The sequence below is a fragment of the Cygnus olor genome, chromosome Z (assembly GCF_009769625.2).
Source record: "Cygnus olor isolate bCygOlo1 chromosome Z, bCygOlo1.pri.v2, whole genome shotgun sequence".
Taxonomy (NCBI): Eukaryota; Metazoa; Chordata; class Aves; order Anseriformes; family Anatidae; genus Cygnus; species Cygnus olor.
The window spans coordinates 44,306,459-44,329,218 of record NC_049198.1 but is presented as its reverse complement, the minus strand read 5'-3'; the positions used below and the strand labels follow the sequence as shown (position 1 = coordinate 44,329,218).

General features: G+C 38.9%; 1 protein-coding gene across 1 annotated transcript; it reads right to left on the bottom strand.

The window, feature by feature from the left end:
• Positions 1-315: 315 nt before the first annotated feature.
• HABP4 (hyaluronan binding protein 4) lies at positions 316-22,702 on the bottom strand. The gene is made up of 7 exons (XM_040540344.1): positions 22,383-22,702; positions 14,050-14,197; positions 12,998-13,156; positions 10,832-10,915; positions 3,869-4,037; positions 1,960-2,136; positions 316-882 (listed from the first exon to the last, which is right to left on the bottom strand). Exons 1-7 carry the CDS (start codon positions 22,624-22,626, stop codon positions 826-828), a joined length of 1,038 nt encoding a protein of 345 aa, XP_040396278.1. The 5' UTR covers positions 22,627-22,702; the 3' UTR covers positions 316-825.
• Positions 22,703-22,760: the final 58 nt, after the last annotated feature.

The following is a 22,760-nucleotide window of genomic DNA, read 5'->3' as shown; positions in this document are numbered from 1 at the left end:
GCCGTTTCTCCTGCTAAAAGTGAAAAACTTCCTTAACAGTTTGGTTCTGTCTTACTATTTTATTTAACCTTCAGAATCTTGAAAGTAGTTGCAAATTGTCATTTCTTACTGAAGCAAGACTTGTTAAAGTCAGCTATCAAAAGCACCTGTGCTGTCTTAAGATCCCTTCTGTTTAGAGGTGTTCACTGTTTTAGCTGCATCAGATCTGCTGTTCAGGATTCGCTTTTTTTTTTTCCCAGATGACAGCCAAACAGAAAAGGTTTCAATCTCCTACTCTGACTTGTGAAAATAGCTCAAACCCAAACCAATCAGTGCTTTCCTTTATTTGCCAATCTCTCAATAACTGCAACTTTTAACTGTGTAAAATACACTTCAAAGAAACATAGCAAGCAGCTTTAAAATGTCTACAGTGAAATAGAGTCCCAATTGCAAACCATGTTCAAAAGTTTACATTTGATCAAGCTGTCATGAAGAACGTGATATTATCTCTATATACACATTTTCGAGCACTATACCCTTGTACTTCATTTGAAGTAGAGTAGAGTAGTAGTAGGCTTGTAGTACAGTAGTGCAAGCCTTCACATAGTTTTCACACGTGGAGGCAGACACTGGACCCTATGACAGAATCCTGGTCTGCCGTTATCTCCAGAACCCATTTCCATTAATTAACAGAGGGGTGCAATCATTTCACACCAAAACAAAAAAGAACCCAAAACAAAACAGTTTTTCCTGTACACTCAGACTTCTTTTCCACACCAGCGTAGAACTGGCCTCTTCACAGGCTACACCAAAGCTATGTTGATAATAACATTCACGATAGCTCCTTCAAGCTAAAGCAGGAAAATCCTCAGGATCATCAGGATTTGGAGCAACAATTTGCACCTATAAAGTGAAAAAGGAAGCTTTATAAAAATGAATCCATTGCAAAACATATAGCAGCAATACACAAACATGTATTTTACCCTGAAAAATACTCATTCTTTTATTCAAATTAAGTACTTTATGTAATAGAGATGGATATAAATGACAATCTTATCTCAGAAATTATGACTATTGTAAGCTACACCATGAACCTCTTTAGAATGCTGATTTGCTGCCTGAGTAGGACCAGAAGGTCAAGGGTTCTGAAGTATTTTGATGGGATGGAAAAAAAAAAGTAAAACAATCTCATTCATAACATTTTTTCAGAAGCAGCATTGCGTTTTTTTGTTGTTGGTGGTGGTTTTTTTACATTCTCAGGCTCCCACACATATCTGATTGTAGCTTTAAACTCTATGCTCTGGTATAAAGAGACTTTTTCATTTTTATGAAGCAAACATCAAATTATTTCTACATCATTCTGTAAGTTCCCAACCTTAATTATTTTATTCATGATAAGCAGAACTAAACAGGATTATGAAGAATAAAGGTGTAATTTTTAGGTGGTCAAATACATTGTTTTGTTTGTTTGTTTTAAAGAAGAAAAAGGCAGTAGACTTTTTTTAATGGTTATAATAAATACTTCCACCACTCCATGTCTTCATCTGTAGTATCCCAGATGTACTGATCTCATGCTGAGTAATCAAAATACTATTAACGTACAGTACTGAAATCTCTTAAAATATATAAATATAAACCTTCAGTCGTTTTAATTACTTCCCAGTTTATACCAAAACTCACTGCAGAAACAAACCTTCATTGCGTCCTGTCTTCTAGATAACATTACAGCAACTAGTAATCTAGCCTTTGGAAATTTATGTGTTGGAGTTCCTGAGCCTGAACTGGTATTTAATTTTAAGCAACTTGATATGGGTCAGGTACTGAAAATAACAACACAGGCCAACATACTGTGAGGTAGGCAATAGAACAAGTCTGTCACTATGGAAATCAATAATCCCCCCCCAGAAACAGAGGGGGAGGACAGCCACTACCAAAAAAAATCCCAAGAACACAAAACAAAAAAACACAAAAAAACTTTACCGTTACTTCTGGTCGAGGTCCCATCTCTTCAACTCGTCTACCACGACCACCTCGTGCTCCTCTTGATCCACGGCCAGGGCGAGGAAGACTCCCAAAGTTAATATCCAGCTGAGATGTTATGTCATTCACCGCTCTTCGAAAGACATGAGAATCATCTTCAAAGTCTTCCTTTTGCAACTAAAAAGAACATCCGGTTAAGGCCTGTAATTTCCATACACAGCCTTCTTCCCTCCCTGATACACATACACACGCGCACTTCTATTACAAACTAAGCAGCAGATAAATCAAGAAGATGTCCAGAATAGAAGACAGGCCTTAACTTGCAGAGGGTTTGAACAGAAGTGAGACAACTGCCGCTTCCCAAATGCCAGGAATAGTTCTTTGCTGGCTCACAGAGTCCTTGCAAAACAAATCTTATGTACCAGCTCCATAACACCGAAGAAGTTTTCAGAAATATGATCTACAAGGTTTTCCTAAGGAACCAGAGAGTCAGGCCTAAGCTACTTACTCCTACAATTACCTTCAGGTAATGAAAAGATCGTAAGAAACTACAGCATTTGCCTACCAAATGAGCTGTTAGTAGCTATGAGATTACTGTTTAAACTCTGTGTATTCCTTGTAGCTAGTAGATTTAAGATTGCTTCCCATTGTAATTTTAATGTGTGTTGCAGTTAACATACCTGTAAACTCATCCCATACTGTGATGGATCACTTATTCTATTCAATGTCTAATAGAGGGTTTTGACTTGTTCTTGTCATGTAGTTTCTGTACCTCTTCTATATTCATTTTAATAAGGTCCCTTGATGATGCCAGCCAAGAAAGTTTGGGAGCAAAAAGAACAGCAACTTGCATGCACTCTTCATACACTGTCATACTCTTCAGAGCTTGTAATAGTTATTCTCCCCAGCACATTCCCACACCCTGGAGAAGGACAGGGCAATGGCATCTATGACCACCAAAAGCCATGCTAAAAAAGGATGCAGCCAACTTCTATATTAGTGTCTGTCTGTGTACGTGCTTGGTGACCTAAAGTAGTTAAGACTTATCAAAAAGCTGTAAGTTTTGATGTTAGTATTATAACTAGGCAAAGGATAAATGTGTATCAATACATGCATACAGACATTATTCAAGGATAAGAATTTCATCATGCTAGGCTACAAGTATATGCACATACTTCTGTGATCCCCCAAACCTGAAATCTAAGTAAGTAGGAATCTCTGAGTCTCCCTGCTTGGCTATCATACAAATAAACTAGAAGTCGTCCCTGAAATATGAATCCCAATAATATCGTGGAATAAAAATTTCAGAAAAGCAGGGGGAAAAGCACAGTACTGTGAAACAAGCTCTCCAGAGTTACTTCTAAGAAGCTTCTAAGAAGCAGGACCCTAAAACTGGAAAAAAAAAAATCATATATTCCAAGTGCACAGTGAAAGCTAGGATCCAGCACAGATGAAAATAGGAGACTTAGCATCCAGACTAAGAGATGCTAAAACCAGAATGCAATATATAGGTGCAAATATATACTGGTAATTATGCTAATTATAATTTAAAATTGGGATAAGACATGTTTAGTAAACCAAGTTTCTCTAGTAGCACTACCAGAGATCTACATAGGTGGCAGCAACAAGGACACAGGTTTTATGTTGCTAAGACTAAGTAAGCTCTAAGGTAGAGCTACTTGATATATTACATATTTGCATACAAAGTGTGGGTGATGATCTGAGAGAAGAAAAACGAATAGACAGTAAGTGTAAAGCAAGTTCTGAGGCACATATGTGATTATAGTAACAAAGTTGGATACTGATTTGTGTTCAGGTTATAGTATAACTAGTAGAAAGAATAGAGACAGTTTCCTAACCCTGAGCATAAAGCAGAGTTTACAGAATTCCTCAGGCAATGCATGCTTACATCATCGCTATATTTTGACTTGTGAATCACCACTGCTTTGGAAGGAACAGTGGATTCTGGCTTCCGGATGTTGAATTCAGGCTTTGGTCGATTCTGTTGCTGAAGATTTTTCCACTCATCTAACGTCATTTCTTGAACTACTTCTTCCATTGGCTCCCCTTCAGCAACTCTAAAGGTTTATAGTTGTAAAGTAAAAACCATTAGCTTGCAACATGCCAGGATGAACAAGAACACTAATCTCTAAAGTAAGGATAGTAAACAAAACATCTGGAATGCTTCTCCCCAAATTACTATCCTCAATTTCACTTACAACCCGCAGTAGCTTGAGGTACAAGTTTTATATCAATATAAATTAGAAAATACACCTCTTTGTCTGCTTGAAATTAAGTCTTATGAATAAATGCTATTTCTAACCTACTATAGTAAGTTCTGGAATTTATCCATCCTTATCGTAAGTTCAAGCACTTCAAATTCTAAACAAAACCAGGCTGTCTTTTGATCTGGCATATTCTCAATTCTACTGTTTCATCAGTGGATCTACTCCTAGCAAATGTAGCCACAGTTTAAAAAAAAAAAAAAAGTATACTAAGCAGTTCACAATACCCCAGTTGCACAGTTTTATTGACTTATATTGCAAGATGACAATGAGATGGATTTGTGTTTCAGTGCGGCTTTCAGACATCTAAAAAGACCTGATGACACCATGGGATCTTCTAAGTAATTATTAGCATTTTCTCTGTGAAATTTTGACAACGCTTCTGATGCTTGTTTGATTTCTTTTGTCAGAGGTAGTAGCTCACAAAGAGTCATTACCTATCACCTGCCCAAAACTGACAGATTAATCCTAGTCCAGTCTGAATTTGTCACACAAATTGCAATAATGCTGATACATTCAAGGAAAACATATGGAGTATGTCACAACATAAGGAGTATGCTTTGCATATTTTTGAACTGTAAAGACAGAAGCCCAACACTGTATATCTGTGTTCAGAAGACAAGATACGTAAGACTAAAAATCCTTCTCCACACATCACTGCTTGACTAGTTCTCTGCCATTTTCCTAATGCTGGCCAAAATTTTCTTGCCCAGAACCAGCTGCTATTACATTACACTCCAGGTGTACCTTTTAAGGATCTTAGCAGAGGGCTATTCCCTCCTTAACAGAGTCAGATGCAGGGAGAGCAACTCACTTCACTCTAATTGTTACAATAAGCAAACACCACGAGCTGTAGGAAAATCTGCACTGTTGGCTCCCAGATACTTGAATAAGTGCTTCTTCCACTGCTTCTTCCTCCTCCCACCCAGAACTATTACACATTACAATAGCAGTTGAAGTTAGGTAGGTATATTCCCTAACACTTATTTTTCCAGAAAACCTTTTAATTAGGCTCCTTCTTGTGGGAGAGATACAGATTTGTGTCTTCATTGGATCACAGTTCCAAGTTGTCTTCTATCAAATGCTGATTATCAAGAGTAGATTTTTCTAATATAAATATACAGCTGATTAGATGCAAGCTGGAAATTTGCTTTATCATGGAAGATGCAGAATCAAGTGAAAGTTGGTGAACTGTGCATTTCACCTCTGAAGTTGTATGAGCACCTCAGAAGAACACACACTTGAGAGTTTTCTGTACCTTTAGAATTAGCAGATAGAAGAACAGGTTTGTTCCCTCTCCCTACATGATCTTGCAGCATGCCATTTTATTACTTGCCAGTCAACTTCACACTCTATTTTACTGAAGAACCCTGCGTATGACGGGTAGAAGCATATGAAACACTGAACTGCACAGTAAGAGAGTCTTAATTTTGGTTCTAGGAAGGACAGTTTAAAATGCATTTCACTAAGACAGTAAATAAAAATATAGAAGTCCCATACTATATGTCTACATGCCTTCATTCTCTGTTATTTATAAAATTCCAGCTATATAAACACGAAGTTAAAGGTAAAAAGACTGGTAAGCAGTTTGTAATTCTATACTGATTAAAATGATCTGACACTATAATTAAGAAGAATCGATAAGAAAAAAAATTAACACATTTACATTTTAAATGAAAAGGATACTGGTGAAAGATGCAGCTACTTCTGGAAAAAAAAGGCCAACAAATATTTTTTCACATGCAAGAACACTGCATGAAGAACCGATGACACCCTGGATGTTTAAATTTTCTGTCCTTAACAGTAAGAAACCAGATATTTTTTGGTCAATTTTCTGAAACTTCAATTCTGGGAATAAGTATTAGAAAAGCAAGACTACTTGCAAGCACCCAAGGAAGAAGAAAAGAGAAAGAAAGCTAATGAAAGGGCTTCTATTAAAATATTTAATTTCATCCCAAGATGCTATGTCAAGACAGAATTGGTAAAATGCGTATCTGAACTTTAGGAAGCCTTTTGTCCTTCTCTCCTCTTTTCACCAAGTAAGGGAGGCACCTTTCAGTCCTTGATGAAACCTGTAGAAAGATAAAAACAGCTGCAGCAAGTACTTGAGGAGTAGCTATCTATCTTCCTATCTGCAACAGAAAAGCATGCCAGCTTTAAGGCCAGCTTTGTGCTGCTATCTGCAGTGTGAGAAGTAATACACACTTTCCGCAGCAAAAAGTTAGGAAAGAAAATGGCAAATAACGAATCCATTCAAGAATACTGAAGGGCTGACCGAGTGTTACAAGATCCTACAAAGAGAGAGTAAGTGACCTCAAAATAAAAACCGCCACCACCAGGATCTCCAAAGGACAAGTAAAAATACTCTCAGGCAAAAATGTCAGCTGCCCAAACACAGAGAGAAACACTGGTGAAACAGAAGCTCTGAAATAGGGAACATCTCCTACCCAACCCATGCAGGCCTACTGCAAGTAACCTAGTCAAACTGAACCTTAAATCAACAATATCTATTATCAACAATTATTATCAACACCATATAGTATTATGCTGCTGTGGATAGGACAAAGACATATCAACCTTTTTGTTTGGAGCAGATGTCACTGCTGCTAGAGTAGAACAAGGTCTCAGCTGATAAAGGTCTTCCCTGTGGGAAATTGTAGAGTCCAGAAAAGAACAGCAAGACAGATAGGAAGTCAAAAATACATGATATACAGGGAAGTCTTTAAGAAGAGCTGAGGAAGAATCAAATATATAATGCTAAAAAGGAACAAAAATGTGCATACTGACAATGATTAAGGCAAGACAACTGGGAGAAAAAAAACAAAACCCCTAACTAGTACTTTCTACTTGCAAAGCATTAGAAAGACTACCAGAGACATTGAAATCCATTGTTGGAGGACATCAAAATCAACTAGACATGTGTAAGAAGTGGTACAGGTACTGTCAGCCATGCTTTATGTCAGCAAGACCCCTTTCAGACTTAGAGTCCTGTGACCATAATACAGGAGAAGGACACTTCACTGTGCAGCAACCTAAACTCCCCAAAAGGCAATCACAAGCATAACTTTGACAAATACGCTTCTATCAAAAACAACCTCTTGCTTGTTCCAAAGATATAGTGGAGGATCTACATCACAAAGTTTTGGTTTCTCAACTTTTAAACCATGGTTTGATCTTTACTTCCAGGTTATTAGTGCTACAAATTTGGCTTAGGATGCTGACACTCGCAGGGCGAAGTAACCTCACTATTACTGAGGCAGAGCAAAAGGAACATGCATATAACTTTTTGGAGAGAGACTCAACTGAAGCAGATTGTTTTGGTCACTCAGACTGCATGGACGTGCACTCTATGCATTACTTGCCACCTTCTTACCTTATTTGTTTTTCATAAGTGATCACTGTGTATTTTCATTAATCCAGTGGATAAGCTCCTTGACACGCCAATGATCATGTTGGCAAGCACTGCCAACTACCTAAGTACAGCCTCTGGACGTGAACAAACTGAATTCCCAGTGCATGTATATATCAAAACGCCAGACCAGGAGGTTTTAGTTATGGTTCTTACTGCTTCGGTGTTTTCAATGGATTACTATAAGCCTCTACCTATACTTTGTTTACTGTGCATAGCTTTCTTGCAGGAACTGTTCTAAATGAACACAATAATATGCAGAAGAAACAAGGATTGAAAAGAATGGATTTCAGTTCATCTCTTCAGCTAATTATTTTCATGTCCTGAAAAATATTGAGCTTTTTTGGTTCATTTTTTCAGCTGCACAAAGCAAATTTTTATTTGGCTTTTATCAAGAAATCAATAGCACAAATCTTTCCCATTAAACATCATTTACAGGGGCATTACTACCAGATATAACAAAATTTAAAATTACACAAGACCAATCTACAACCATACAAGTTAACTGTAAAAGAAAAACACAACCAAATACTTAAAGATCTGGACTGGTATAGGCCTAGCTTTACGTCTCTATTAAGAAACAAGAGAAATGAATAGGTCAGCAAACTTGATGACAAATTTGGAAATATTCCTATTAAATTACCAGATGGGTACATATATATACTAAAAAGGAAAGAGGTTCTTTGTCAAGAAATAGAATAAAACACCACAGAATAATTACCAACTCCACAAATATCTTTGATAGGAATTAATTAGACTATGTGTTGTACTAAATAAAAAGAAAAAAAGTTTATTCAAGTTATCAATCAACAGAAGTTGGTTCAGCTGTTTGATCTCTGAAGATGAATTCAACAGAAAGCAGCTGTGAGGACAGCTTATACAGCTGTACAACTTATATATTTTGTACTTATTAGTTGCAGAAGAAAAATAACTAGCATGCAATTTAGGACACTATAAACAACAGACATTGGTGTCGTTGAAGAGTCAGTGAAATCTGTCAAGGATATGGGAAGAAGGAACTTAATTTATGAGTATTAAAGAAATTGTTGTCCTGTATACTTTGCAAATGGAAGCTTAAGAAAAGCAATATGGACGCAGTCCTGAAGGCAAAGACCTTGTAGGTTACAGAACTCTGCAGAAGTCTTTCCAGAGATGCGCTGAAGTTAGACAGTAACACACCAAAAGCTATATAATATCGCCATACAGACAAATTATTCCCAATTGACGGTACTACTACTACTTTTTAAAATGCTAACAGTCACTTTAGGAAAGAATGAGAGAAAACACAAAACCAAATATTTCAGCTGTCTCAACACAAGCACACAACTGCAGTTAAGCAGTAGAAAAGAAATTGATTCCTCAGAGTTGCTGCATTTAAAGTCATAATGAGAAAAACCCTAGCTGTAGCTTGAACAAACATACGTGCCTAGCCCCACAATGTTGAGGCTGTAGAGAAATCAGAAGGTAGCCTTGTCAGAATCTTTTGCTGGTTTATGTTACCCACCAGAAGACAGCAACTCTGGAGAGCAGGGACAACCTAAGCAGACAAGACCTTAAAATGCATTTTGAAGCATATCATGCCTGAAAACCATATCCCAACAGCTTTTGCTTTTAAATAATTGAAAAACAAAAATAATTCTGCCTCGTTTAGCAGTATCCCATCCATCCATCCATCCCTAATTACATCGCTACCATTCACACAGTATTTCCTCTTATCTTGAAAGATGTGGAGTCACGAAAATGCACCCAAAGATAACTGCAATGAGCTATATGTAATTCATATTTTGCATACAGATTTGAGAGTCTTCAGGATAGTGTTTACTGCACTGAAAAGACTACATGATGCAGACTTCTGTACTGTTAGGTTACTTGCATCTTATGGAATTCAGTGGACTATTCCTAAACTAAACTTTTAAAAACATGAGAAGGCAACTGGCAGATTTTGTCAGAAGCCTTTGTCAATATGTATACTTCTTGCCTTATGTTCTACAAGGAGCTGATGTTAGGACACATCTAAGAAGAGCTTGATTTGCTGGGCATGTTTCCAGCTACCATGAAGCAGAAACTGGTACAAGTAAAGATACCAGTAACTGATAAAGAGTGCTTAATAACTGTTCTCATATTTAGCTAACTAATTTTTTCAAACATGCATTGTATTTATTTAATTCAACTACCCATCTGATTTAAGTTCAAATAAAAAAAATCATTCTGGACATCCAATCATCATCATTCAGTTTCAGACAAATTCAGATGTATAATAAAAGCTAGTTTTAAATTAAAGGAATCAAAGCTCTATCGACTTAGTTTCTTCCAGTATTATGCAAACTGAACATAAAAAAAACAGGTTTTGTAGTCTACTCAGCTTTACAACCAAGATAAGAAATGAACCAATGTAACTAGTAAGCTACATCATTAGGCAAAAAAAAGGCTTCATAGCAACAGAAGAGGGCACTGACATTTCATTGCCTTCCAGTATTTATGAGATATTCACAACGTGATATTTGCTTATTCTTTGAACTCTTAGTTGAACAAGATTGGTTTAAGAAAAACTAATTAGACAAAGTGTTTATTTGACCTGCAGTAAATTCTCCTCTGGACACCGATCAGAACGAAAGCCAGAAGACCAGGGGCAGATTTCCCTCTCAGTTCCCCAGCTTTTAAGGTTCACTGCAAGACCATTTCCAGTTAGCCTTCCCGGTTCTACAGAGGCCCTTCATGAATAGATGGCATTTGCATGGTATTAGTGATCGATGAATAACTGACGTCGAAAATTTTATCTTAGTGTACTTCAGTTGTGTTTGTTTAATTGCATAAGTACCTTGAATACCTTTTTCTTGCAGAGTACTTCAATAAAACAGGGTAGTTTTTACCAATTACCCAAGTTAAAAGGGTAAGAGACAACAGGCAGCCCCTCCTTAAATAATCTCCAAATGTTAGCAATGTAAGCATCACTGGTCACTCAAAATTGCAGCTATATAAATCAAGCTTTAGTCAGACTTAAGGACTCATTTTCTTGAGCCACAAATAGTGAAAAAGCTTTGCTACTGCAATTCTTTAAAAATAGAAAAACTTCACAGTTCAGATTTCCAGTGTGCCTCCCGATAAAAGTCAAGAATATCAGTAACAGTCAATTATTTTCTTCGCATTCAGAAAAAAAAATATTTTAGCCAGACTATACTTGTTTAGAGGTTCTCCTTCAGAAGTCCCTTGCTGCTGAGCTGTTTCTGCAGTCTCTTCCACAGGAGCAGTCTGTTCCATCTCACTAAAACAGTAAACAAAAAAACACAAGGTCTTCATGGGGCACATTGGGAACAAACTCAAAGCATCACATTTTCCAGGCAAAATTCTTTGGGAAGGGACAAAACAGAAGAAAAGCTCTGGGATCATAAGAAAAAAGTTGATCTACTAAGCGACTACGTGAACTAACAAAATGGGAAGGAATGGGAAAACCTAATTTCTATGTACTTACAAACAAAAAAAATGAAAAGCATGCATGAAGACAAAATAACTCAGTCATGAACACCAGTACTTGATTATAGTACATCTCTGATGCTTATGCTTGCATTTCTTATTTTCAATTTCCTATTTTCAATTAAAACAGTAAAATTCACGCTTCATCTTTGAAGTCCAGAGTTTCTGTAACACATTAGCCACATTAGTACACTGTCAAATAAGAGCAGAAGCATGCTTATTTTCATTCCATTGATATGCATACATTTTTAAAATTAAAACTTTGTAGTTTCAATGCTTCATTAAGAACAATTAAAGCATAGAGATGCTTTTAGAATAGTTTAGACAACACCAATTTAATGTGAACTCTACCACATGCACCACATCACAAGAAAGCAATGTTATCTCACATCTGTATCACAAATTGTGATGTTACTGAACTAAAAAAAAATAGCTAGGGAGAAAAAACAAAAGGGATCTTAACTTCCTTGAATTTTATAGAGTTCACACAATCTTCACTGACATATTTAGAAACTAGTTTTGTGCCTTTTTTTTTTTTTAATCAGCTAGTTTTGTGCTGTTAGCTCAAAACTATGTTTAAATAATCAACTACAAGTTTTGAAAAGATGGAGTACCTAATGAATCTTTACTTTTAGTATGCAGCATTATAGAAAAGATAGAAGATAGAAGTCAAAAGATAGAAGTCAATACAGTCTCTTAGAACTCAGAATATCAAGCCCCAAAACGTGGACCCAAAGGGATTTTTTTTCAACCTCTTAGACAGATACCCTCAAGAAACCTGGTGTACATTAACAAACATCATCATGATTGGAGTTATAAATACAAAACTATTTTTAAAACAGCTTTGTGAATGAATGCGCATGTGGCAACAGATGTTTGCTCTAAGCTCAAAGTTCTGCCTTTTCTGTCTTTCAGCAGCCTTCACCTAAAAACTTCTATACACATACAAGAATAAAGGCTACTGGAAAGAGTAACATACTGCTAAGTGCATGGAATGGACAAAAGTTGACTTTTCCAGCAAGCTTTGTGTTATCTAGACATAAACCAATGAAAGAAATATAGAATTGGAGTTCCCAACTTTTTTCATCTAATTGACCATTAATAAAGCATCACATTTTGTCACTGATTCTTATGAGCTTTAAGACGTATTTCAGTGGTACAGTCAGCTAAATGTCTCTGGAGCCACACTGACTTGTACCGCAGCTTTGCTATTAAGACACGATACATCAAACTTGAGAAAGAAGGACCAAACTTCAAGCCCACTGACAAGTTCCACTTGTTAGTGGTTATTTTGTAGCAATGTCAATAAGTACCAGAGTCCCACTTACTTGAATATAAGAAAAAGTCATAACTTATTTCAGAAAAGACAACGTTGCCTCAGTCTGAAAGATTTTGACAGGCTTTTATTCAAGAGACATCACCGTGCCTTTGCTACAAATTAAACTCTTCAGGATAAACAAGAGGAGTCCAGAAAACTATAAAATTATGCTTATCACAAGAATTAATAGAAAGCATGACTTAAACCTCAAAATACCCAAACTTCAGTGAACTGAAAGTGATGATCTATGGTGGGCACCAGAAAATGATGGTCTATGGTGGCGCAAGAAAATATTGTACCTCATATCATCTCTAATTGTTCCCCAGTTGCGAGCTCCACTTCCACCCTTTTTGTCATCTGCTCTCATTCCGCTGGAGAGAGAAACAGTGTTCTTTAAGAGCTTTTTTACATTACAGACTCAAACTGAAACTAGTACTGACTTATTGGCAAACAGCTTGGGTATAGAATGCAGGAACAGAATATGCAAGAGATTCTACGTCAGTGTCAACTCTCTTGTTCACTTGTACACTAAGAACAAGCACACTGAACACTTACGTTTTATCATTGCCACTTTGCCTTTCAAATTCCCGTTTTCCTCTTTGGTCAAAGCCATCAAAACTTCTGTTTATTCCACCACCTCTTCCTCTGCCTCGCATTCCACCTCTTCCTCTTCCACGACCTCTTGGTCTTTCACAGTCTACTCTTTCAACTGGTCTAAAGAGAAGATTTCCAGACAGATTTTTGTTTTTATGGAACCATTAACAAGGAGAAAAACATCTGTATGACTGCACTTGCGCAGCTGTAGGAGACATCTGTATAAGACAGCTACTGTACAATTTTTGAAGACTACATCTTTACTCAGCACAGTTGTATTAGTTTTGTCATTTAACTGAACACAGCAGGAATTATTGCTGACAACAGGAATAGAAAGTTCAAGTGTTTATCATCTAACAGTGGAAATATTAGAGAAGTATAATAAAACACTATAGAACTGCCAAGTCTTCAGTGACTTTATTGGGCCGTAACTCCACTATCCAAATTCATAGTTACATGTAACTGCTAACAAGTTCTCTGAAATTTTTTAATACCAACTACTGTGATGGAAAGTAAGAAGAGTTACACTCTCAAGTGTTAGGAGTTTAGGTGAAATTATTCTAGTACCTATAAAGAAAACAAGTTTGACATGTGTTCACTGTCCAAGTAGCACTGTAACAAAGGTACAGTTTCAGTTTGAACTGTAAAATTCATTCTACTTTGAATGTGTACCAGATGCTCTACAAAACTCGGTATGCAAGTTCAGAAATTGGCTATTTACATTACAAACTAAAGGCAAAGTTTTCAGATCTTAACGTGTTTTAGTTTTGCCTTGTATTTTACCACTTAACAACACAGCTCCAAATCAACCTGCAAGGAAGCTGAAATGACAGCTCTGACAGACATGAACTAGTACATACCTAACACCAAACTGACACACTAATAATGCAACTATGCCTTTAAGTCACCCCTGGCTATCACACCTGTTTAAGAAGGTTAATTCTTTCCCCCCCTTTTCCATCCTCGTGGAGTTCTTCTACGAGGCACCTTACATCTCCCTGAATGATACATACCTTTCAACTGTGAATTCAGTTTGCCTTTCTGTTTCATAGGAATGGTATTCCCTGAAAGAAGGTCTCCATTCAGTTTTGTCTTGTTTCTCTGCTCTCCTGTTGTCATTCCATCCTTGCTCTTCTCCTCGTTTAGGGGCTCGCTTCTGGCCTATACAGAAACACACACATCATCACCGACAGTTTAATAATGATCAAATTATATTTACCAACTACTGTCTGAAGTGAATTGACTACACAATAGTCTTCTGCTTTACCATCTCCCCTCCCAAGTCCCCCAAAATATTAAAAGCACTTAATGTTGTCAGACACTTTCTTTAAAGGCATCTACTTACTTTCCCCTCCACATTGATGAATCTGTCTCATGCAAAAATGCTACTGTTGTTGACACGGCTCAGCCATTTAAAAAAAAAAAACAAAAACACACAACACACAACAGGGTAGAGAAATCTCATCTTGCTCACATTAAGTTATAGAAACTGAGAACAAAACTTTCTCTTATGTTTCCTCAGAGAGCTTACTGGTGTACTACAGAACAAGATAGAAAAATTTCACCAGAAGACAAGACTTGTGGAAGAGATGAAAAGATGAAAGATTGCAAGACTGTTGTGGAAGAGACGAAGACAGGGGAAAGAAGAGGATCATTTGAGACAGGTGTTAGCTCTTTACCATCAGACAACACATTTCCTTATAGATAAGCTCAATTTAGAGTCTGCATCTCTGTTTTAAGCTCACAATTATGGTATCCAACAAAATAAGGGTCACCTCCTTATATTGCTGCTCTATGGAGGAAAGAACAATTCACCAACATTACAAGACACTTGGTTTAAATAGCAGAAACACAAGCAGTAAATACAAAGGCTCCAACTAATTCCAGAATTCCAATATATTACAAGACAAAATGCATTTAAGCTTTCTCAGTTTTTGTTTGATATTATTGAGGTTGAGGAGGAGCAGGTAGGGCAAGGCAAGTGCAGAGGAACTGTGTGCTATAAAAGGCAATAAGCTGAGGTTATGCATTCAACCCAAATGCACCTAGCTTAAGACTAGAGTTCAATATGTGCTTCCTTCCCTGTTTTCCCAAATTCTCTGCTCTATTTAGGACAAAGTTCTCCAAAAGCAAGCCTTTCGTCTCCTAGACCCCTATACTTAAACTGTGCAATGCTGAACGAGTTACTGAAGTCAGGTTCTCACGGACAAGTTACAGCCCTGGTTACTGTGCCTCGGTTGTTAGCACATAAGAAGAAAACTTATTCTATGTCAATATATTAATATACAAATGAATTCATAGTTCCATAGAAATGCCCATATAAAAAGATCTCTGATCAAAGCTTGTCTGTCAGGCATGAAGTCTATAACATCGTCTTTAAAAAGAAAACTTCAAAGAACTATTCACTCAGAGAAAAAGGTAGAATGGTGACTGATAAAGCTTTTTGTTAGGCATTAAGGACAGTCGCATCTGTACACTGAAGAAAGTTTAATTGGAGCTGCACCCTAGCAACCCTAGCTTTGGTTTTCTCTAAACTACAAACCACTTGACATAATATGTTCTCTTTTCTCAAGATTTGGATTTCCTCGGTCCTTATAGCAGCAAGCATATTTGCTTCGCAAAAATGAAGACAATCTGTGGACAAAGGACTGTTCTGAAATTAGTCTGAGTGCTTTTTATTACAGCATCCTAATTTGAAAAGGATAAAGTTGAAGATATAAAGAATACAGAATGGCATTTACTGTTTGGAAAGGTGTCTGCTCTGTGCATATCCCAACTATACCACCAATTATGTAAGTGTTAACTCTAAATTGGAATCTTGGTGTGAAAAAAAAAAAGACTCATTTGTGATCATTTTTATTTTGATCGAATCTGAACGGGCAACTGCAATACACAAGTGCACATTTATCCCTTTTTGAGCCCCTCACTAGCTATCAGAAGGATAATCATTCCATACAGAACAACTCAGCAAGAATGCAGAGACCACGTCCCCACACATTTAGTACTAACTTCCAATTCACATACATATTTAGAGAACTCCTTAAAATGAGTAAAGCAATAGCAAAACAAGGATGTAAAAGCGATTTTAGAGAGATGTGGTTCTGTTACCCAGTACCACTTATAAGTACTTAAAAGTGCTTCAAAACGAGTCTTGCCAGATATGCAAGTGTATTACAGTGCATTACAAGTCACCAGCACTGACTATGCAGGACAAAGCAGACAGCTCTTGACTTCAGCGTACAGTTAATTCACTTTGATTCTAATAAATGGCTATAATTACTGCAGATGGATTTTAAATACTACAAAAATTATTTGTGACACTCATAACCTGAATAAAAATACTTTAACTAGTTTGACAGACATGCAGCAATGGATTAAAACTGCACGGCTGCAGCGAACACACCTCTCTAATAAACAGTGTCGTCCTCAGAGCAGAAACACGTGGCTTGTGAATCCATCCAAATACCAGCACAAATTTCAGCTCAGCATATAAGGGCAAACCAAACCAGAGTCTGACAGCAGTGATAACATAAACCATCTGATTTTCTCCCCCGCTAGATATCTGTCACAATGCAGACTCATTTTTATTTAAGGATCCAAAGGACCACCAACCCTCTGGGGGACTGGGTTTGGGGGAAGGAAGAGTAAAACAAAGGCAATCCTGTGTAGTGTTGCCATAATAGCTTTCACTTACAAAGAACTGGGCCATGCTTTGAATGCTCATTAATTACTTCTCCTGATACACTCAAATGTTGCCAGCTTGTTAGCGTATACATATACTAGTATGTAAGTTCCCTTCAAAACTGCAATAGGGTTTTATGGATCATTTACTTGAGGTCTTACAAGCACTGTGCTGAAAAACTGAAGATTGCTCTTTTCTAGTTAATAAGTTTAGCCTCATTTAAGATGATTTTCTTGTTTCTTACACTTAAATTTGTATTAAACTGAAGTAGACACCCACCACTCCTCACCTCATCATTACTTCCCTGGGAGGCTGCTGCACCTGCCTGGTCTGTCACCTCAGTTGCCTGTCACTTTACTTTCTAAATTGATAGAACAGAAGAAAAAAAAAAAGCTGATTAAACTGTTTCTAAACCAGCATTTTTCAGAAAATACACCCAAACTATTATTAGAGGTAAAGACGTCTGTAAATAGTAAAATTACCAGATATGAGACATAGACATGGCTAAAGAAAAAAACACACCAAACAACAGTGGGCTTTATGAGCTGCAGATTAGGCCAAATAATACAGAGTTAACACACTAAAGTATCTTTCACTTTGCCACCATGATGCACTACTACGAGTATTAGCTTTGCTTATGCAGCAGCATTTACGTAGGAAGACTTTCGAGAAAGTGTTTTTAATAAACATGTTTCGCAGAACTCTGAACTGGGAAAGCAGGAATTATGTTTTTAGGAACTGCAGCGTCTCACTCCCTGCCACTGTACGTTGGTGTTATTAACGGAAGGATTTAAAACAACTCGGCAAAATCTAGCTGCCTTTGCAGTGTTGTGCCTAGCTCCCACATAAAGGTTTTCCATTCATAACATCTGTCCCCAAACAAGCTAAACTTTTGCTTGGGAAGAGATAGTTCTCTAGTTTATGAAGCGGCAGGCTCTTCACTGGCCTGCTGCTGATGCAGAACATTCTTATTCTATTTTTTTAAGGGAAAAAGAGTAAGCTTTTGGGAGGCAGACCTCGTTTTCCATTTAGACACACACCTTGAATTTCCCAGTTTGCAACCACGTCCAGTCACTGCAGGCGACGACAGAAATCCTGTCCTGGCCCTGCCGCTTCGAGAAGACGGGCAGCCGAGGGCGGCAGCTGCCACGCGGCTCCCAGGCAGAAGGATGGAGGCTGCTGATGCTCAGACCGCCTAAGTCCTGCATTCAGGCCTAAAATCCAGCCCAAAACACTGCATCGCAGCATTTTATTAGTTCTCATAAGGCTGAGACCAACTCATCCCACTAAAATAGACGGCGCTCAAACCTGCTGAAAGGACGGCATCCACCCCTCTTTCCACAAGTGCGGCCCGGGATGAGGTCCCAGGCAGGAATTACTTATCTTTGGCCCCAGCAGCATGCACTGGAACAGAACAGAGGGAAAGCGAGTGCTGTTTTCATTCAGGTAGGATAAACATTAGAGCAGCCGCTGTAGCTACATGAAAGATTTATACATCTTACAGCACGTAATTGATGGAAAAAGCAATGACAAAACGCTTTCTGTTCAACAGCCTACACTCAGTTTTCTGAATGAATCAAGGATAGCAAGCATATGTAACAAACAACGAACATTTTTGCCTTCTCCATCTCTCACCTTCAGTTCCACATACACCGTATGCTTAGATACCTCTGCTCAGAGCAAAAATCTTAATTTTGGTCTTCCCAATACATAAGTTATTCCGTAAGTTTGGCCATGGTTGTCGCTCCTGCTTTTTCTAGTTTTCCTACCCCTGAGGTGAAGAAAAGAGCAGACACTTTAATAAGTGGGGAAGTGAGATTCTTTCAAGGGCACGACAATTATTTTTCTGATTTTCTTGCTACTGGTATCTCAGTAATTCCTGACACTGTTTCTCTCAGACTGCAGCTGGAAATAAGCCTGCTGTTTTAATAGTATCAGACCTAGTGACCCTCTGCTCTTTCCTAAGCTACAATAGTTTGAATTTGAGAAATCATTCATGATGCAGTACAGCCAGCAATGCTGCCCTCCACCTCTAAGCCGTGTTCTCCCACACATACTGCTCTACGCTTAATGTAAGTGGACTTATAGTTCATTTAGAGTACATATTGCCATCGCTCTGCAGCTCTACCATTTTAATTTAATGGGCTAAATAACCTTGTATCAGCAAACTTGAGCTATTTATCCCTCCCACAGTTCTTCCAGCACAGGCTTGCCACCCACCTACATACACAAAAAATAAAGAAAAACTTTATTCAAAAAAATTCTCTTTCGGGCGAGTTTTGACTGCCTTGTAAGACGTTAGAACAAAGCTAACAACAGCGGTTACTAGTCCTAAATTTAAATTGCCCTTTCCACTTTTTTTTTCCCCCCTAAGAGACACTTCTTCCCTCAGCTTTCAGACTAACAACCCATTTTTGAATGAAAAAGTCCGAGCCACAAGACACAATCCAGTGGCAGTTCAGAAAAGATGAAGTGAAAAAAAAAAAAAACAAAAACAAAAAACAAGAAGAATACTGCTCTGGTTGGTCTGGAATGAGGGCGAGTGGAGAAGTTATGCTATAATTCAAGGATCTCTGCAATTAATTACGGCTCCATGTAAAGACACTACTTCATTACCGTCCCAGTAAAACAGCACCTCATACAAACGGACAGCTGGTCTTCCTTTAAAACAAAGTTGCGTACTTGGAAATACTAAAAGATAGCTCCCACTCTCAAGGACTTATTTTCATATATTTCCGAGTACAAGCAGAATTAGGAATGCATGAACAACCAAATTTGTCTCCTTTGCATACATGTGTGTCCATGTGACTTTAATTCCAAACCTTCAAGCATTTGCTTTTGTGAACTAAAGCAGGACTAACTACATGATTTGCAGAATAACACTCTCAAAACACAAAAACAGGCTTCAGCTGTTGCATGCAACACAGCAAAGAAAAATAAGCTGAGCTAAGACTCTATTCGGTGATACTTTCTTTTCTTGCGTGCCAGTACCCAACTACAGAATTGCCTACCACAGCTACCCTCTGGACAGTCCTTATGACTACGTGTCTGAAAGAATGATACTGGAATTAATTATTTAAAAATATGAGAACTACAGCCAGCATAAGATAAAATTCCCCAGAAACATTCCATGATGTATTAACTTAAATAAGTAGCTAAAAATTCAGACAAACGCTAAGTATTCAGGAGCTACATCTAAATGTTACACGGGTCATCAAGTGCATAGGAAAGAAGAAAACCTTCTAGAGGTATCAGCAACAAAGGTTTAGAGATTTCAATTGAACAGAGCTTATTACTGCATGATCAACAGATTTAATTTGCCTGGACTGCTGAAGAATGCAAGCTCTGCAACAAGGCCTTTTGAATAAAGAGCTGGCAAATGTAGTTTGGCCACTGTGCTAAGAATGAACTGAGCTAACATTAAGTGGCGCAACTGCAGGAGCTGTAATACCTACAAAGAGCCCTTACCCAAAGCCTCAGCAGTCAGTTAAAGAATAACAATTAAAAAAAATAAGGTTAGTTAAAAAAGCCACAACCACATCACTATGGCCAAAAATGTAAGTTTTGATAGGCCATGAAGTAGTAGTTTACTTTCTCTGTAACAAAAAATAAAATAAAAATAATCTCCTTATAATTGTGTCAACGTGTAACAAACAGTTCGGATTCTAAAGATCAAAGCACTGAATTATCAGGCAAAGACCTCTTACATGAGGTTGTTTCAAACTGAAAACATCTCCAGAAACTAAGTTACAACTCCTCTGCAAAAGGCAGCCAAGAACTAAGCAAAACAAAAATGCTGATTTGCAACAATACTGAGTAAACCTCCCACTCCAACATCAAAACCTAACACCAAAAACAGTCTCTCAAGCTTTCTACGTATTGCAAGTTTAAGGTCATACAGAAGGCCAAGGCTTGCTTCAAGTCTTTCTTAAGATAAAGACTATTTTCAGATTTAAAATTTTCAAGAAATAATACAACAATAAAACAAGTTGTGAGGCTTAACAACACTTTTTGTAACCCAAACGAGCAATGCACTCCAACAAATTGATAAAACTTGTACAGTGAAGACTTAATTTTGTCACTTTGGTCATAATATCAGAACCTGATTCAGCTGTTAGGATGGGTCTAGATGCTCCTTTATGGTATTTAATTCCTAATCAGTGAAATGAAATTAGTGGGAGTTGTTCCCCAAACCTGATAGCTTCAAAAAAAAAAAAAAAAAAGCATTAAGAGAGACTGGAAACAATTATTTTTACATCAATGTTAAGAGAAATAATACAAGCTTAGTCATTAGTTCCATAACTCAGTCATTTTAATCAATATTGTGTGTGATTGCTTAAACAATTTGCCAAACACCTTGCCAAACAAGGATGTATTCTTCTAGAAATGCAACCATCATTAGAGGCTTTATGCAAAATTCAGCTGGTAAGAGCAACTTCCCAAGCAGTTACTCATTCTCACCCATTAAGCCAATAGTCCCCAGAATCTTTTACAGTGCCCAGAAGTTTTCTGGCTGAATTCTGTATACCAGATGTACATGTATTTGTATGGCCCAGATAAAAAGCTGATGCCTGTGGCAGAAGCGCACAGGCAGGCCCAAGTCTCACCTCCCTGCCTCGTTTTGTATGCCGAGCGCTATACATTCACAGTCCCTGCTCGCAACAAGCCCAAGACCCAAAAGCATATAAAATCCAGGATAGCCACTTGCTTTAAAGGAGGATGTGTTTTTTTTTTTTTTTTTCCTGAGGGAATAACTCTTAAGCTACTCAACTTTCCTAAAGCCTGCTACAGGCCAGCAGTCTTTTCCCCATTTAAATTAGCAGGGAAGTAAAACAAGGCACACGCCTGATGTCTCTACATGGGGGAAAGTGGGTTTCCTAGCATCAAGGTAGCAGAAGATACTCAGGCAGCCCACCAGGTCACTGTGCACTGCCACAGAAGTACGTTCAGAACCTGTTTAAGATACCTTACAGAGAAGCAGGATGCTCTTCACGTACTTCACGGTCCTGGCAGACTACTGTCACCTACCAGCACTTGTGAGAGAACTTTTCCATCAAAACTTGATTTTGCTGTTCACTGAACAGGGTCCTTTGTCTCCTGTTGATAACCACAGCAAAGCACCCTTAAAATGAAGTAAGCCTGGTACTAACGTGAGCATTGGTCTTCCAGGCAGGGATCCCTGACGGTCTCATCTCAGAAGAATCCCAAAAGACAAGTTCTGGACAACTGTCTAAAATGACAGCTTCTGAGATCACCCCCTCCAAAGACGCTCGTTAATTAGGACAGTTTTGGCATGGGGAGGTTCTCAGCTCCACAAGGTCAAGGAACTGTGGCTGGGGCGGTGTCAGACTAACCCTAACCAGTAGAAGGGGTAGCGGTGAGGGAACTTGACGGAATGCTAACCCCAATGCAAGAACCACGCTTTTTTTTTTTTTTTTTCTCCTAAGGTACTGACGCTGAAGGAATCGGAGTGGTTTGGGCTGGAAGGGGCATTACAGAGCATTTAATTCCAGCCGCCCCCCCGCCATGGGCAGGGACCCCTCCCGCAGCCCAGGCTGCCCAGAGCCCCATCCAGCCTGGCCTCGAGCACCCCCCCGGGACGTGTCTCCCCCGCCGCCCTCCCGGCGCTGGATTTACACCGAGTGCCGTTCCCCCGCCCCGTACCGGGCTGCGGCGCGGCGGCGGCGGCGGTGCCGCCGTGCTGCTTGCGCTCCTTCTGGGACTCCCTCCTGCCGGCGCCCGCCCGGCCGCCGCCCCTCCTGGCCGCCGCCGCCGCCGCCGCCTCGTCGCGCTGCTTGCGCTGCTGCCGGCGGCGCTCGGCCTCGCGGAGGATGTCGAAGGGGTCGGACTCGTCGTCCAGCAGCTGGCAGAAGCGGTTGGCCACGGCGCAGCCGAAGCTCTCCTGCATCGCGGCGCGACGCGACGCGACGCAACCTCCGCCGCCGCCGCCGCCGCCGCCGCCGCCGCCGCTCCACGGGGAGGGAGGGGGCGGAGCCGGGCGTGGCCACGCCCCCCTCCCGGCCTCGCCAGCCAATCGCGCGT